The sequence below is a fragment of the Mauremys mutica genome, chromosome 1 (assembly GCF_020497125.1).
Source record: "Mauremys mutica isolate MM-2020 ecotype Southern chromosome 1, ASM2049712v1, whole genome shotgun sequence".
Classification (NCBI taxonomy): Eukaryota; Metazoa; Chordata; order Testudines; family Geoemydidae; genus Mauremys; species Mauremys mutica.
Genome location: NC_059072.1, coordinates 229,633,345 through 229,651,147, shown reverse-complemented (window position 1 = coordinate 229,651,147; position 17,803 = coordinate 229,633,345). Strand labels below are relative to the sequence as shown.

The 17,803-nt window shown below is 42.9% G+C and overlaps 1 protein-coding gene across 3 annotated transcripts in view; it reads left to right on the top strand.

The window, feature by feature from the left end:
* EGFL6 (EGF like domain multiple 6) overlaps positions 1-17,803 on the top strand; it is a 71,500-nt gene that overhangs the window by 39,013 nt on the left and 14,684 nt on the right. For all 3 annotated transcript variants that reach the window (XM_045010395.1, XM_045010404.1, XM_045010386.1), the window contains one exon: positions 4,050-4,367. In XM_045010395.1, the coding sequence (XP_044866330.1) occupies positions 4,050-4,367 (318 nt within the window). The remainder of the gene's footprint in view (positions 1-4,049; positions 4,368-17,803) is intronic.

Below are 17,803 nucleotides of genomic sequence, written 5' to 3'. Positions count from 1 at the left end.
TAGGAATCAGATTGGAAAAAGGATTAGTGATGTCTCCAAAAAGCTGCCCCCAGCCCAATCTCCATTCACCCGTGATTCTAAAATGAGAATATGCAGCTTTTCATAATATTACAAACCAAAAAGGTGCGTGGACCATGCACCTTTGTCCCCATATTTTTATCACATCTGTAGGTTGGTTTCCTTGCCCTTATTTTCTTCTGTAAATAGAAGGAGGGTTGGTTTTCTGGCACCATAAAGGTTATTAGGTTGAGCTATAAGAATTTTTCATTTCAATAGGAAGACTTCAAAGCAGAAACTGAAAGCAGATGTTCAGGTTTGCCGGGCAGTCAGACTTGACTTGAAAAACCTACATAGGCTCTTTATTAAAAGGCTGGAGTTTTGTGTTACTGATTGTTGAGAGGAAATTTGTTGGGAATGGGGGTTTCCTGTTAATTTTTCTTGCTGTGTTCTGAGTAAAGACTCAGCGAACCATATCAGCTAAATTATACAGTACGTTCTTTATAGCACCATCCTCCAGGGGGAAGGCTTGCTAAGCAGCACATTAAGAAAGTCATGACATGCAGATGTATGGCAAATGAGCCTGGAACTATTATCCAAAGGAAAGAAAAATAACATCTGAGATTTTGATTTATTTATATTGGCACTGGTTTGCTTTATACCTGCAGCTGCAGCCTCATAAAACCTGAATGCATCACTAAGTACCTCCCAGAGAAACTGCTTTTGTCTATGTGGGACAGTTCATTGAAAAAGAAAATGTAGCCACTTTGGGGCTTTTGAAAAAGGGACAAATTCAAACTAATAGCAATGTGTTAAAGGGGAGCTGATGTGATCTCTCTACCTTTTCCTCTACTCTCCATGTTACACATTTAATTATTTTATTTGTAATTGCTGATTTTTTTTCTGTTGCTACTATTTAAAGAAACATACAGAAAAGAGAACCTGTCCCAGATTCTAGATATCCTTGCCATCATTAAAAATGCAATTCAAAAATCATAAATTCAAAACAGCATACCCCTCCCCAGATATACAACCACTAGGCAGCAGACACAAAGGGGAAAATATCCACTTCTTCCTACCCCTCAAATTCCTAAAAGAAACTTCACCCCCCATCACCCTTCATCCCCCATCACCCCCAATGTCTTCAAAGACTATAATAAAGTTCTGCTAACCTACTGAGAGTGTTCTGTGAGCAAGAAAGTCTTCTCCTCTAGAACTCTCTAGAATGCTCAGGTCTCATTAACCTCTAGGGGCAGACCATGAAAGCAGATCCCCCACCCCAACAGGAGAGAGGGGCTCTGAGCTCAAATCAGAAGAAGCATGTCAATGTATGTTTCTAACCCAAACAGATTCAGAGTGTGGTCAGATTCAGTGTGGGTGGAGCATACAATGACATGGGATAATCCTAGGATTGTCATGGCAGCCATGAAGTCCTGAGCTGATTTGGAAGACTTGTTATCTGTGTGGATTTTAAAACTCCTTAGGCACGGTCTCCCTCAGTGCCTCTGATGCCATAAATAGGAACTTCCTCAGCTTGTACAGGAACTTCTGCTGTATCAGTGAGTGATCTATATCACCAGATCTGTTTCCATCGCTTTCCTGGGACTTGCAAATCACATGGAGAAGCACTATCGGGTGTAATTTTGGGGCAGTGGCTTTCCTGCGCTTTTGGTCAGATGTAAACAGTTGAGCCATGGCATCCTCCTTAATTATTCCCTTGAGTTTATGTTCTACCACATACCCATCTGGTATCAGTTAGCCAAAGTTGGTCCTGTGTTGTCATCCCACCAAATCTCTGCCATATGTGTGAAGTCAGGATTTCATCCTTTGTCACATCATGGAGGGCCAGTGTTTTATCAACTAGGAAGGGTGGCCTGGTGGTTAGAGCTCTAGCCTAAGATTTGGGAGTCCTGGGTTCAATTCCCTCTCCCACTAGGCTTCCTCTGTAATGTTAGAAAAGACATTGTTTTTCTGTGACTCAGTTCCTCGTCTGTAAAATGGGGATAATAGCACTGCCTCACGTCACAGAGGCGTTGTGAGGTTAAATACATTAAAGGTTGTGAGACTCTCAGATGCTACAGTAATAGGGGGCATATAAGTGTTTTAGATAGAACCAATCTTTCATTTAACAATAACAGAGGATAAGGTCCACCCTCTAGATGTTATATCTCAGAATAGGTATCAAAGTTTTTCTTAGTAAGGAGAGAGGTGAAAGCTCCTCTGCCCAGTGAACACCTACATAGGAGGGATGTCAGCTAATCCAGGGCCAGCTTTAGCAAGTGCGGGGCCCGATTTGTGGTGCTTGTACTCAGCGGGTGGTGCTCAGAGTCTTCGGTGGCACTTCGGATTGCCGCACTGCGGCTGGGGGAGCAGGTTCGCATGCTTAGAGCTGTCTACTCACTCTCTGGTCGGGGGAAGGGGGCGGCGGGGCTTGTTGCACTCCGGACGGGGGAGTGGAGCCACGGGACTTGCAGCGCTCGGGCCGGCGCTCCGGAGTGGGGCTGTGGGGCTTGCTGCGCTCCACTGGGGAAGCGGGTCGCGGGGTTGCTGGGCTCCGGCCGGGGTAGCGGGGCTACGGGGTTGCTGGGCTCCAGCTGGGGTAGCGGGGCCATGGGATTGCTGGGCTCTGGCCGGGGTAGCGGGGCCACGGGGCTTGCTGCACTCCAGCGGGAGGAGCGGGGCCACAGGCTTGCAGCGCTCCGCCCAGTGCTCTGGCCAGGGTAGCGGGGCCACAGGGCTTGCAACACTTCACCCAGCGCTCCGGCCCAGGGAGCGGAGCCCTCTTAGGTGCAGGGCCCGATTCGGGGGAATTGGCCTAAAGCCAGCCCTAAACTAATCCATCCAAGCCAAATCCCCCATCACCAAGGTTGGAATAAAGGGTATGAACTAGTATAAGGTGCAGAGAAAAGTAATCCCCAATATCTGCATGGGGGGAGAAAAACAGCCAAACAAAAGTACTCTGAACAAAATCTCAGCTCTATATAACCAACCCACCCCACCCCCCGGCCTAGACACACAAAACTTGCCCCAATCTCCCCCTCTGCTGTAACTCTGCTCCTCACCTGTGTCATCACTCACAAAAGGATAATATATGCCCTTCTCTTCCAACCCACCATCGATGTGATAGCAATCCTGGCTGTTCCTTCCCCTGGAAATGCAGCAGAGGGCTTTTGAGGAAGCTCCCCCCCCCCCACTTATGCAATTCCAACATAGTTTGCGGTTCATGGAGACAGGAGAGAGGAATGTAAAAACAAAAATTAAGAAATAAATTTAAGTTTGGAGGTCAAAACATTGCCAAGGAAAACGCTGCATGAAAAATGGGGCTGCTGCTTAAATTTAAAAGCATCCTGTAGGAATTTTACCAGTGATGTTCTTTGTAGTTTTCTGTCTAGGTATAAATGATATTTGGCTTAATTATACTCTGCTGTGTAGCAGGGATGGGCAAAACCACCCCGAATTCAATCCCATTCCCTCTTTTTTCAGGTTTGAAAAAGCTTGGTTAATATTTTCTCTCTCTCACACACACACACAGACTCTCTCTCTCTCTTATGGTTTTTCATTTCCAGCAGCTTCTGTAGTTTTTGGATTCTGGACAATGGCAGAAGTTCCAAAATACCACAAAACTGGATGTTCTTATGGTATTGTGTGGCCAGCTGGAGAGACAATATTTGTGTGAGCCTTCTAGGTGACTCCTGCAAAAGCAGGAAGTTATGATAATCTAGATACGCTCCTGAACTTCTGGCTGCCCATTTGAATTGAACTTTTTGACATTCACCCATCACTACTGAGTATTGCTTTTTAAATTGCAGCAGATAAGACTAGAACATTTTCACTAAAATGTAATCAAACAGTGGGGAAAGGTTGTATGTACTATGGGCCAAGTTCACTGTTTAGTGTACACAGTTCTATGTTCCACCTGACAACAATGAGTTTGGCCATAAAGTTTCTTCGAAAATTGCAGTGGATCATGTGTTATCGGTTTAAAAGCACTAAGGTTCTGGGGTGGTCCAGTTACTTCAAGTGTATATTTTACATTTCATTATTGGTTCTAGTTATCCCTGAACATTTGGTGAAGGAAGTCACAAGAATCCCTGGAGCCATCAAGGACACAATCAAGAAACTTCTTGCACACAAGAGCAGTGTGAAAAAACATGAAGAGATCAAGAATGTGATCCCAGAACCAGCCATGACACCAGCTTCTAAGGTTCACTTGCCACCCTTCGACTATGAAGATGGTGTTTACATTGGAGGGACCTATGATGAAGAGGAGAAAGAGCCTGAAGATGCTGTAGAAGAGGAAGAGGAGGAAGAACAAGAGGACCTTGAGAACCAGATTGGCCATGAACAAAGCCTTAGAGGAGATGTCTTTAGTAAGTGTTACCATCATTTCTTATTTATGTGACTAAATCTGTACTGATTTTTATGTAAAAGTACGTATAAGTATTAACAAGATTACAGTCAAATATTATATATCATACACTTTTACATGTGTTTACTGGCAAAGGAGGAAAAGTAAACAGGTACATAATTTAAAGATTAAAAATTTTGAATCTCCTTTATAGGGTATCAGACAATTAGGTGTTTAAAAACAGATCCATTAGTGGAGACATAAATCAGTGGCATTAATAATATGCTTTAGTGACACCAGTTGCGCATTGGCATCTACTTTCTTCGGTGATGGGTGTTCTGAAAATGCTTAAGGGAAATAGATAAACTTAAATACAGGGTGACTGTACAGTGAGAGAGACAAAAGCTAGGAGCGGAGGAGAGAGAGAAAATGAGAAAGTGAGTTGGAGAAATGTTGTTTTCTTGATACATTTCTTGAGGAGGGCTGTTTCACAAAGCTATCTAGTGTAATTCCTTTTTGAGATAACCAGTAAGTCCAGAACCTCCAGCTGTAACTGAGACCTAGCCCAGCCAAAGCAGAGTAATAAGGAATGCAGCTTAATAGCTTTTTCCCATCCTCTCTATAAAAGCCCCTGGCAAATTGTGCTGCTTTATTCAGAATAAACTCTAAATTAAGTTAGTTTCCTGATTCCTTGTTTGTCATCCTAGATGGTGAGTAGGCATCAGAAAGAAAAGAAAAACAGAGTTTTGTGTCTTCGTGTTTCATATAGCAAGGCTTACTCAACATGAATCATTGTTATTCATGTCATATAAAGTCACTAGCTATACATCACAAAGTTTCTCAGGTGAAATTTATCAGAAGGATATAGCTGAAAAAATTGGTCGAGATTGGATGGGAATGTCTAATGCTAGTCTGACATCAGGAAGATGTACATATATTTCCTCAGCAAGCCCTCAAAGCATTTCAGTTCAGTTATTTCAGTTCATGGCATTATTTATGAAGACATATTCAGTTTAGCCAGCACTGGAATTGTTGATACAAAGAATCAAAGAAACCCTTTTTGTGTCAAAGAAACCCTTTCAAATAATATCAATGCTTTTTTTTTTTAAGGAAAAGGTTATGTTTGCTGCTGCCAGAACAAAAAGTCTTTTATTGCAGTAGCAATAAACCCAAGTACAAATACATTTATTAACATGGAATACATTTGAGAATACTAGTCTGCTTGCCGAAGGCACTACTCTCCTAAAATTACCCTTTCAAGGTTCAGTGATAATTGGAGGATATTTCAGCTCAGTCAGAGGATAAAATCCAAATATTACACAAGATTGTGCAGCAGAGCCAACAGGAAGTCTGAAATCTGGCCTTTGTTCAATGCCCTTCTATTCCACCACATATTAATAATACTGAGCTCTTACAGCGTATGTCAATTTAGGATCCAGGGCCGGCTCCAGGGGTTTTGCCTCTCCAAGCAGCCAAAAAAAAAAAAAAAAGCCACGATCGCAATCTGCGGCAATTCAGCGGGAGGTCCTTTGCTCCGAGCAGGAGGGAGGGACCCTCCACTGAATTGCCACTGAATACCTAGACGTGCCGTCCCTCTCTGGAGTGGCTGCCCCAAGCACCTGCTTGCTAAGCTGGTGCCTGGAGCCGGCCCAGTTAGGATCTCAAAATACTTTACAAAGGTGGAGAAACTGAGGCACATAGTGATTTGTCCCTACTCACTCTGGATAAGCAATAGAACCCAGGTCTCCTGAGTGGTAGTCTCATGCTCTAGTCACTTGAATAGGCTACCTTATGCATGCTTCCACTAGAAAATTACACCATCAATACATGAATTTCAGGAGTTGTGTTGACCATAACTTTGCAGTCAGTGTAGAGGGGATGAGTCGTGTTCAACATCCTGTCATTGGGTTCTAGGGAATCCCAGATAGACTCTGACTTTTCTTAAGATTGTGTTCTAATTTGATGCAGCTTTCTAGTGAACACAATCCCAGAGTGGGACTAGCATAGCCTCACATTACATTGCTCCCTTTGCACCTATGAGGAAGTTGACCCACATTCATGGACCTATTCAATTGAGCAGGGATAGATTGGGAGGGACTTTGGAAGGCTGATCGACCATAATATGCCAGTGGGGTGTTTTATCACAATGGAGTTGTCATGGTCTGCACCCTCACTTGAAACTGGGGGGTTTCAAGTTGAGGACCAGCATGTCTTCCCCCACCCTAAAATCCTAGGGTAGGTCTCCCTTTTGCTGCCACCACCTCGGTCAATTACGTGGGCCGGGACACCCCTGTTTCCCCCCTGTCTCCCTTCAAAGACACTCCCTGGGAACACAGATCAACTCACAGAGGAGGAACCTTACCCCTCCCCTCTCTTCCCTCTCTCTAGCCTGCTCCGGAGAGAGAGATACCTTGATTCAAACTCCTTGAATCTCTCCACACAGGGAAGCAGCCCACTTCCCCTCTCTCTCTCTCCTAGCCACTTTGGAGAGATATACACCGAGTCAAATCCTTGACTCAACACAAAGAGGGACTCACTTCCCCCCTCCCCTTCCCTAGTCCTGGAAAGAGATACCTGATTCAAACTGCTTGAATCAAACCCAGGAGGACTGTCTCTTCCCCCCTCCTCTTCCCCTGAATTTCCACAAGAGAAGGAATTAACCAAGTCCAAAGAAAAGAAAAGAATTTATTAAGAGAACAAAAAGAAAATACAGAATCTCTATGAGCCCAAGCTGGACACTCATAGGGGATAACCTTATCAATCTCTGGAGAGAATTCCCCCTCCCCCCTTTCTCAGTAAAAGCAATAACAGCAAACAGGAATAAAGCATTTCCTTTAGCAAACACACAATTGCAAATATAGAAATCAAATCATAAGACTAATTCGCCTTTCTAATTAATACTCACTATTAATTAGTAGAAACTACTCCAGGAGAACTTGGAGACATGACTGTCCTCTCTTAGATCCAAAAAGAGTTCTTGAGCAAAACAAAGAAAACACAGACAAAGGCTTCCCTCCACAGAGATTTGAAAAAATCTTATCTCTGATTGGTCCTCTGGTCAGGTGGTCATCAGGTACTGCATGTTAACCCTTTACAGGTAAAAGAGACCTTAACCCTTAACTATCTGTTTATAACAGGAGTGATTTGCCGAGGATCTGCTTTCTGTAGGAGCAAGACCCGTTCCTTTCAGTCAGGGCCAGCTCCAGACCCCAGCGCGCCAAGCACGCGCTTGGGGCGGCGTCCCGCAGGAGGGCGGCAGTCGGCTCCAGTGGACCTCCCGCAGGCGTGCCTGCGGGAGGTCCACCGGAGCCGCGGGACCAGCGGACCCTCCGCAGGCATGTCTGTGGGAGGTCCACCGGAGCCGCGGGACCCGTGACTGCCAGAGCGCCCGCCCCCCCGCGGCGTGCCGCCCTGCTTGGGGCACCGCAAATCCTAGAGCCACCCCTGCTTTCAGTCACACATGAATGAAGAAGAAATATGAGTATTCAAGTATTTTTGGGAGGGCAGTAATTGCTGGGTGATATCACTGGTTGTCACTGTAGAGCTGAATAGATTTTATATATATATACATTTTAGGCTATGATGATCTGGGGTTTTTTGACTCACAAAGCCCTGGGGAAAGGTGCAGTGGAGTAGAAGAAACTCATTCAGATCAAATCTCCTAGCGCTTTTGACTCTGCAGTGCACATCTTGATGAATGAATGAAAAACTGTTCCAAGATTTGGACAAGCTTCAGAAATAGCTCAACCACATATGCAGGCCTGTTCCAGGGCCTACATGGAAGGCCATGGAAGAGCTAGGGGGAGAATATAGCTCCAACTAGTGTAGTTGAAATTAGGGCAACATAGTTATTCAATTTTAGCAAAATATCACAAATTAGGAATGCTTGTCAGCAAAGCTGTTTAGGAAACAGAATGATGGATCAGAACAAAATTCAGTCCCTGAATCGATAGAGCTAACATTTAGTACTGTGAGACATACAGTACATACATAAACACATCCAGATGCCTGGCTTTGAAGTTCAAATAACAAGTTGTTAAATAAGATAATATAGTATACATTCCAGCTGAGGGGCAATATCCCTTAGTAATTTTTGGCCTTTTCCTACCAGCTACATATTTTTAGAAAGAAGTTTATTGAGTATGAATTTCTTCAGGAAAAATATCTACGTAAGATGCTGTTGAGAACAGGCTAACTACAGTAATAATCATGGGTGTCTAAAATAAGATCTCTTTCAGAGAAGGTAAGAATAACATATTATTTCATCCACCTGATTAGTTTAGGTATCTAGTATAATTTCTTGAAGTATGTTATTCCTTCTGTTTTTAAAAAGTTGCTGAATTTTTATAACAAATGGTTGAGTAATGAGTTACGCAATTATAACCAAATCCTAGAAATTAGAAATGGAAATGAACTAGTAGGTCATCTTGGAATGTAGTGTTTCCTAGTGGATAGAGCACTGAACTGGGGCTCAGCAGACCTGGGTTCTGTTCCAGACTATACCACTTGGACCCAGTTTTTTGAAGGTATTTAGGCATTGCTACACTCAGGGTTGCAATGCCTAAGATTTAGGAGCCTAAATATCATTTTCAAAAGGGATATTGGCTCCTAAGTACCATCATCTATTTGTGCCTCAGTTTCTTTATCTGCAAAATGAGGCTAATAATACTGACCTCATTTGTAAAGCTCTTTGTGACCTACTGATAAAAAGCACTATATAAGTGCTATATATTAATTAATTCTTTATTATTATTTGTTATCCTTCTCCCATCACTGCCAGACTTTTCATATCATGCCAGCAGATGAATATTTGATACTTTTTTTTAAGTGCCTGTTAATTTTATTTTACACACTATGCTCAAGATTCAGAATAGTAACTGGATGAATTTGTTCTGCTCACTTTTCACATTTCTGTATTGTTTTTGAGTGCATGGCACTCACTTCATTGAACCTGGCAGGCGATGCGGCCAGGTGGATCCCAGCACAGAGTTCCGTTTACTTTAATGCGCAGCTTCTTTAGACTCTGCACAGGTGCTGGGCTCTGTCCACATACACCTAACTGCACAATCAGAGCTTGTGTTTGTACTGTGTGCCATTCCAGTTCTATCCTAATTGGCTGAAATTTCCATTAATAATTTAATGTATTTAAATACTGAATATTGCAGAGGAATTTTTGTTGTGCCGAAGGGTACTGGTAACCACATTGGCATCTTGCTGTATATGGGAAGAGTACTATGCAATAAATCTCAGTCTAGAGCCTGACTGTGTGTGTGTGTGTGTGTGTGTGTGTGGTTTTTTTATGGCTTACTGATTTGATCCCTACTATAAACGGGACTTCAGAGATTTTACCCTTTGTGGCATTCAAACAGCCTTTCTTTCAATTCAGGGTATACATATTAATTGTATTTCCATTCCTGTGTAATGTACTAATACTATATTTCACCTACTTTGTTATAACAAACTCCAGTCTTGATGTAAGGCCTTATTTGCTTGAACCTTGGACTATGAAATCACTTTAGTTTTTATGATATTGCTGGATGCTTAGGAGCACATAGCTTGCTTAGAGATGCATACTGTATAAATACATATTTTTATTTTTCTCATTATATGTGATGTTGATAAGTCAACACAGGAAAAATTTTGGGAAAGGCATGATCCTATAGTACCAAAACAAGTTACTCTTTATGGGAGAGGGATTCAGTATGGTGACAATCTTTAAGAAGCTCCTAGTGGCTGTACTATATACTTTAGTACATACATACACTAGGTTTTTCTCCCCTGCCTTAATAGGGATCAAAATTTAGTTTTTGTATATTTCCACAAAAAAAGGGAAAAGTCTTCTGTTGTATCAGAAATGTATTTCACAACCTTCCCTATTTTTTAATGGCTCATCTTCTGGCTGCTTGTCCTTCTGTTCCTCCTGCTCAATTTTGTGACTAGCCCCTAAATCCCCTTGTAAATCTAGCCTGAAAAAGCGAAATGTTTCTTGTTTCAACATTTCCGATGTGTGTGTTTGGTGGGAAGACTCATTTCAGCAAAAATAATTTGCTAATATCAACACAAATCTGCATTTTTTCAGGGGAAAAAAAAAGTTTCAGCTGGAAATTTTCACCTAGCTCTACATGGGCATATGTAAGCACTGCTCTCCATTTGAGGTGGAGTTTAATTAGCTCCAGTACCTTGGCACTACAGAACATGTTCTTAACTTCCTCCTGTTTCGCTATATATGTTTAAGGAGTAGGATACATTTCTGCTTTTAAATATGGAATTTCCTTTCTTCTATTGTTTTCTCTCAAAGCCTTAATGTTCTTTTCAGGCAATATCATGATCTCTTGAAGTTGCATGTTACCTCATGGTTTGTATCAGATTATTATCTGCCTGGCTTATTGGACCGACACTTCACCTAGTATCATTTAATTTGATAAAATGTGCTGCCAAGGACTGGTTCATAGGAAAAAAATTTAATTGTCATGTGTTTTCCTAGCAAATTCTAATGCAAACACAAGGAAACATTTACTTTTTCTCATATTTCTGGTCATAATTTGCTCATATGTTTGTTCTTGGTTTAACTCCCAGTGTGTATTTAACATAAGTGTTTCCTCTATCTACCATACAAAATACACAGTCAAAGCCACAGTCTATTTGATCTCAGTGTGAAAATACTAACAGACTAAGCTGAAGTCAAAACTAAAAATGGTATTCTGCTTAAATAAAAGATCAAATTGAAAAATTCTGCATATATATTTTTAAAATAGTATATTATACATCAAATATAGGATTATTGAGCCTGATTCACTACTACATTACTCCAGCTTTTCACCAGTGTCATTCCACTGCCAAAGCCATTGTGATGGAATGTCATTTCGTGAGATTACTTGGTGTTCCTGTGCCATTAACCGGTACATAGATTATTCAGGTTTTTTTCTGCATCCCTTTAAGACAGAATTCCATTTAATTTGGGAACGCCAGTGAGTAAGTTCCTCAAATAAACAATCAAAAATCTTACAGAATAAGGTTAAATTTTCAATGGGGCCTAAGGGACTTGGGAACATAAGTCTCAGTGAAAGTTAATGGGATTTAGGAGCCTAACGGTTAGATTCACAAAATAATTTAGGCACCTAACTGCCTTTTCAGGTGTCTAAAGCTCAGAATCAGAATTCACAAAAGCTCTACTCCACTGCCCCCAAACAATGTAGGCAGATCTGTCCCTTGTGTGTAGCGAATCGGGGCAGCCCACGCGTTGGGGGGCAGGGAGGTGAGGCAGGCAGGCAAGTAGAGTGAGGAGGTGAATGGGGAGGCAATCGGCAGGCAGACGGATGGCAATGAGGAGAGTGGCGGGCATGGGGTGGTGAGGAGGCGAGCGACAGCCACCAGAAGCACCCCTACCAGAACCTCCCCCCAGCGCCTCCTGCCCGCCGGCGGGCCCCACCAATCAGTGCCTCCCCCTTCCTCTCAGCACTTACCGCCTACCGCAAATCAGATGTTTCGTGGGGTCAGGAGGCACTCGGGGGAAAGGGGAGAGGAGTGCTCTTATCACAATGGATCATTGGCTTTGTTTGAATCAATGCCTTATTGTTTTTAGTATTTAGTGAAAGTTGCATGTTGATTTTTTTTTTAAATTGGTATATGTACTTGGGTGGTGAAGGGGAAGGGCATAAACTACTACAGACACAAAGAAGGGGGTGCATCAAATAAGTTTGAGAACCACTGGTTTACATGAAGGTATAGTAGATCACTTATGCATAATGGATCAGTTGTGTAATATAGGTGTAAGGAGCAGCAGAGAAATACAACAGAAATACCATATGGAGATTGAAATGATTAAGAATGGCCCAGGCCAGTTACAACAAACATAGGGCCTATCAACCTTGATAGCCACCCTTTAAAATGGTCTTTTAATATTGTTGTAGGTGTATAATTTAAAATTTGCAAAGTCAAGCACACAAAAGTGAAATGCCACAATATGCACAAGATAGACCTGCTCTGGGGATGAATCTGTAGAGAGACTGTTGTCTGAAGGGTCCTTGCTTCATTTGTTGAAGATGTTGGAAGGTGTGTAGCAGCTGAGGCAGGGGACTGCAGGAAGAGAAAGGATGGACTGATAGATAAGGGAGCTGAATGCTACCCAGAAGAATTGAGTTCTATCCCTGCCTGTGCTTCAGAGTTCCTATGTGATGCTAGGTAAATCACTTAAAATAAACTCGTCACTGATTGATTGTCCCTCATTTTCTGAGACCTGAAATCCTTCAGAGCAGGATTTGGATACTGTGCTGTAGATACAGCATGGGCCACGCAATGAGGGGAAAACAGAATTTTGAACAGCAGTCCATTAAAGGAGCACTGTCCATTCTCTATGCTGAATAAGGTATAGAGAGCGGTGCCATTAATGTGTGCTGAATCTCATGATCTACATTAACTGCATCAGTTTATGGAAATATAGTGTTTAAAACACAATCACAAAATGGCCTAGCATACTGTGAAAATGACAGGACCTCTTGACTTGCTTGCACCAAAAGTTAAGGTTTTGGTTTCCTTTTTCTTTTTTCACAATATTGAAAACAATAGTCTTCTCTCACAGATTCTACATTATTATGTTCTGAATCACAAGTGAAGCATCTCAGCTAAGCAGGTTGTTTTCCACTAGTTTTATTCTTCTTTGATTATTGACCCATTACAAGTGCACTCCACAACTAGATAAAAGCCTCATAATATCGGCCATCTGGAAAATGAAGCCATCTGGGAGATGGACAGTGATGGTGCCAGCAGAGATGGAAGTAGGGTTGCCAACCATCCCGGATTGGCCGGGAGTCTCCCAGAATTGGAATCAATCTCCCGGTGGTTACTGAAACCAATCCGGGAGATTTTAATAGGCCGCTAAAAGTCTGGTCGGCAGCGCAGCAGGGCTAAGGCAGGCTCCCTACTTGCCCTGGCTCCACGAGGCTCCCATAGCGACGGGCACATCCCTCTGACTCCTAGGCACGGGGCGGCCATCAGATCTCTACACGCTGCCTCTGCCCCAAGCGCTGGTGCCGCAGCTCCCATTGGCCAGGAACCTCAGTCAATGGGAGCTGCGGGAGCAGTGCCTGCGGGCAGGGGCAGTGTGCAGAGCTGCCTTGCCCCTCCACTTAGGAGCTGGACATGCTGGTCGCTTCCAGGAGCTGTGCAAGGTAAGCGCCACCTGGCTGGAGCCTGTATCCCAACCCCCTGCCCCAGCCCTGAGCCCCCTCCTGCATCCAAACTCCCTCCCAGAGCCCACACCCCTCACCTCCTCCTGTACCCTAACCCCCTGCCCCAGGCTCAGCCCAGAGCCCCCTCCCACACTTCAAACCCCTCGGTCCCAGCCCAGAGCCCGCGTCCCCTCCTGCACCCTGCCCCAGCCTGGTGAAAGTGAGTGAGGGTGGGGGGGAGGGAGGAGGGATGGAGTGAGTGGAGGCAAGGCCTTGGAGAAGGGGCTGGGCAGGGGCATGGCCTTGAAGAGGCAGGGAAGGGGGTGGGGCAAGGGTGTTTGGGTTTGTGCGATTAGACAGCTGGTAACTCTAGATGGAATATATTTCTTTTACATAGTGATACAATATGTAGGCAGTTCTTCAAGGTTTTCTAGAGTTTCTAAAACATTTTCTGGGCAACTTTGTAGATTTAGGCAGCTGAACTTAATTTTATTATTTTATTTTTGCAAGGTTTTTTACTGTTTAAAATGCTTCATGGAGAAAATGTCAAGAAAAATAGTGCCAATGACTGTTTTCTGAGGCTGTTATATGACCCAAACATAAGAGAGTAGGTGAAGGTACTATTTTGTAAGAGGTCCCTGTATTATAGTGTCAGACTATTTAGAAATGTGTGTAATTACAACTAATATACATATGTATTTGCTTCACAAGATGAAAGTTTTGTATGTTCATTTTATAATTACATTAACCCCAACACTGAGACACGATCAACTACTGATTTGCTTACCTGTTCAGAATGCATTCACCATTCCCTGAAAAAGGCACAAACTGCTGTAACAGCCAGGAAAAACCCTTGAGGCAGAGACCATCTTTTTGTTCTGTGTTTGTACAGAGCCTTGTACAATGGGGTCCTGGTCCATTACTGGGGCTCCTATGTTTTATGATATTACTATTCATAATAATAAAATAAACTACAGTTCCCTTAAATAAATGGCAATGCTTCTGTTCTGCTGTGCAGTTGTTCTCCCAGGCTGGCTGCCTCATTAAGAGGTCATTGTGATACCATAGATGAGATATAAGAAATATAATCATATTTAAGTGTGTGTGCAGAGGCGGGTGGAGGCTAAAACTTTAAGGATAACATATGCATTACTGGAGGAAAAATAGAGAACTACCGTCACATTATAAACCAAACCCTATTTTTAAAACAAAATGACACTTCTGTGAGTACAAAATGTACTACAAATAAGTTTATGTACAGTAGTTGCTTATGAAAAGAGGTGAAACCAAGTGCAGGTAAAGGAAAACTTATCTCTGTTTTGGATGAGTGCCTTTTGCTCTGTAATGACTCGCTTGTCTGTACTGTTGTACTGTTTCTGTACAGCATTCTATAAAATACTGTTCCACCGATTCCATATCACATTCTAGTGAACTCTCTCATTTTATCTATTTATTTTTTTATTTTTATTTTTGGCTTTTTCATGCTGTAGCTTGGTCCAACCTTTGCTTTTCCAGATGGGGTCCTGAAAATTCCCCACTGCTGTTGTCATCTTTAGATCATTAACGCTTCAGTGTCTAGCTAAGCTCCTCTAAGGTTCGTGCCAAGGCCCTGCTGGAATAGGATTGAAGGATGTGCTCAAAGTGAGCTAGCGTGATCACCATCTCTCTCAAGGGCCACCCTGTCACCTCCACTGACACAGCTACTCAGAAATCCACTGCCTCAAGGAACGGCTTACGAGATGGCTCTCAAACCTACATCTTTTGCACTATAATATGCAACACTGCCACTAAGCACTGAACCCCGGCATTTTCTTCAGATGGACTTTTGATATTTGCTTGACCACGTACAGTATTCCTAAATTCCCTTGGTGGCATTTTGTACAAGCCTTTTTATAATGGCAGAATGTTTGATCTCCCTTTTTTGGCTGCACTGTTTCCTCACTATCTGAAACAGTTGCTAAAAATGTGTTTCCGTGAATGCAGTTTTCCAGGGTTGTTCCAGTGTTGCATTATGTCATTCCTACTATTTTTGATCAAATACAATTCTCTAGCTAGCCTAAGTCTTGGTGGTGCTGATTGTTTGTTCCATTGTGCAGAAATCACAATTCTCCTTAACTCCGAGTCCTTCATGTACTAATACTGCCATCTGTGAAATGCCATGGTGCCCTGTTAGAACAGGGGCCTTACTCAAGATTGGTGCTGCATTTAAAAATATGTCATGGACGATAACAACATTGAACACCTAACCTGAGGTCTGCAAAGACTCTGAAAAGCAATGGCCATGCTGGGCACTTCAGAAAGAATGTGCCTTTATTTGGGCATATGCAGAACATGACAGTTTCTCTTCTGGTTCCAGAGATCGCTACCTACCCTGACAGGCTAGAGGATAAATTCTCCTGACATAACCATAGCCGTATAAGTCAGCAGAACTTTTGTATTTGTATAAAAGTTTTGCAAGCAGCTTTTTGTCCTTCTCCTTTTTACATGTTCTACTATGTTTGAAGATCACAAACTTTTTTGTAATTCCCTGAAGGCACTTGATAGTTGGAGAATGAGAGCCTGAGTGTAACACTTGACATTGAAAACAAAAAGTAGACTCAGAGACAAAGTTTGCCTTCTTGTTATACTATATTTACACAGTTCTTCACTTGGAGCATTTGCAGCACACTTTGCATACACTTGCATGTATGTCTCCCAAGTGAAGGCGTACTGTAATTCAATAAACAAATCATTCTGGTAGCTCCTGTCTTTAGTAAAATCATTTTGCTCTTCCCAGAACAGGTCATACTGAAGTTGCTTTTTCAGTTTGGCAAGCGTTCTTAGAGTCTCAGCTCCTTTTGCTAATGGTGGGCCCAGATATGTGGAATGACAGTAAAATGTGTTTGCAGGCCTTAAACCCAGTCTCTATGTACTTGTTCTTAAGTAAAGAAACTGAAATAAATAAATAAATAAATATATCAAATCAATCCATCAAAGTTCACATAGCATTTCAAAAGTCTCTATTCTCTGCTCAGTTCAGCACCTCTATAACTGCCTTTAGGGCCTATTTGTATGTGTGTGTGTTTTCTGATGGGGGCACAGGATTGTGGGATTGGTTCTTTTAGTAACAGCTGTCACAAACCTCAAGCAGACTTAGGCCTTGGCTACACTTGAGAGTTACAGCGCTGGTGGTGGCTTTACAGCGCTGTAACTTACTCCCCGTCCACACTGGCAAGGCACATACAGCGCTGTATCTCCCTGGCTGCAGCGCTGCATGTACTCCACCTCGATGAGAGGAATAAAGAGAACAGCGTTGGTGCAGCAGCGCTGGGGTGCCAGTGTAAACAGTGATTAATCTTACTACGCTGTAACTGACCTCTGGAACCTTCCTATAATGCTTTTAAGTACAGATAACTCTCTTTGTTTTGTTGTGATGCCTCTGTTTGTTTTGTTGTGAACTCGGGGCTCCCGGAGCTGCTTATCTAAAAAACAAACACAGCTCCTGTTTGCTGTGAATGAGGCAGGCAGGGGGATCCCTTTGGAATGTCCACAGCTAGTGTTTGCTTGAGGAGAGAAGCAGCACGGCAGGCGAGAGGGGGGGAGGGTCCGTTTTGGAGCAGCTGCTTATCTGGTCTGTGAGGAAAAAAACAAAGAAGGCTATTTGCATTTAGTGAATGAGAGAGGGGTAGGGGAACGGGTCGGAACTTGCAAGGCAGGGAGCTGACACAGTGTCGGCTCCAAAAATCCACTCTCTCTGTCTCCCCCATGCTCCCTGTCACACTCCACCCCTCCCCCCTCTTTTGAAAAGCAAGTTACAGCCACTTGAATGCTGGGATAGCTGCCCATAATGCACCACTCCCAACACCGCTGCAAATGCTGCAAATGTGGCCACAGCAGTGCACTGGTAGCTGTCAGTGTGGCCACACATCAGCGCTTTCCCTACACAGCTGTATGAAGACAGCTTTAACTCCCAGCGCTGTACAGATGCAAGTGTAGCCATACCCTTAGGTACAGGAAAATCTTTTTGTCACTTTGGCAGTAAGAGAGAGATTCAGAAGATAGTTAAGGCATTAGGGGTCCATTCATTTAAGCAGGTGGGACTCAAGTACATGCTTAAGTGTTTTGGTGAAACAGGCTCTAGATTAGTGGTACATACTTGGATCAAACTTAGATCTAAACTATATGTCATGTTTATGCACGGGAAAGAAATAGTTTTTAAAACATTACAATGTAGGTGAACAATATAATCCTGCAAAAAGAACAGGAGTACTTCTGGCACCTTAGAGACTAACAGATTTATTTCAGCATAAGC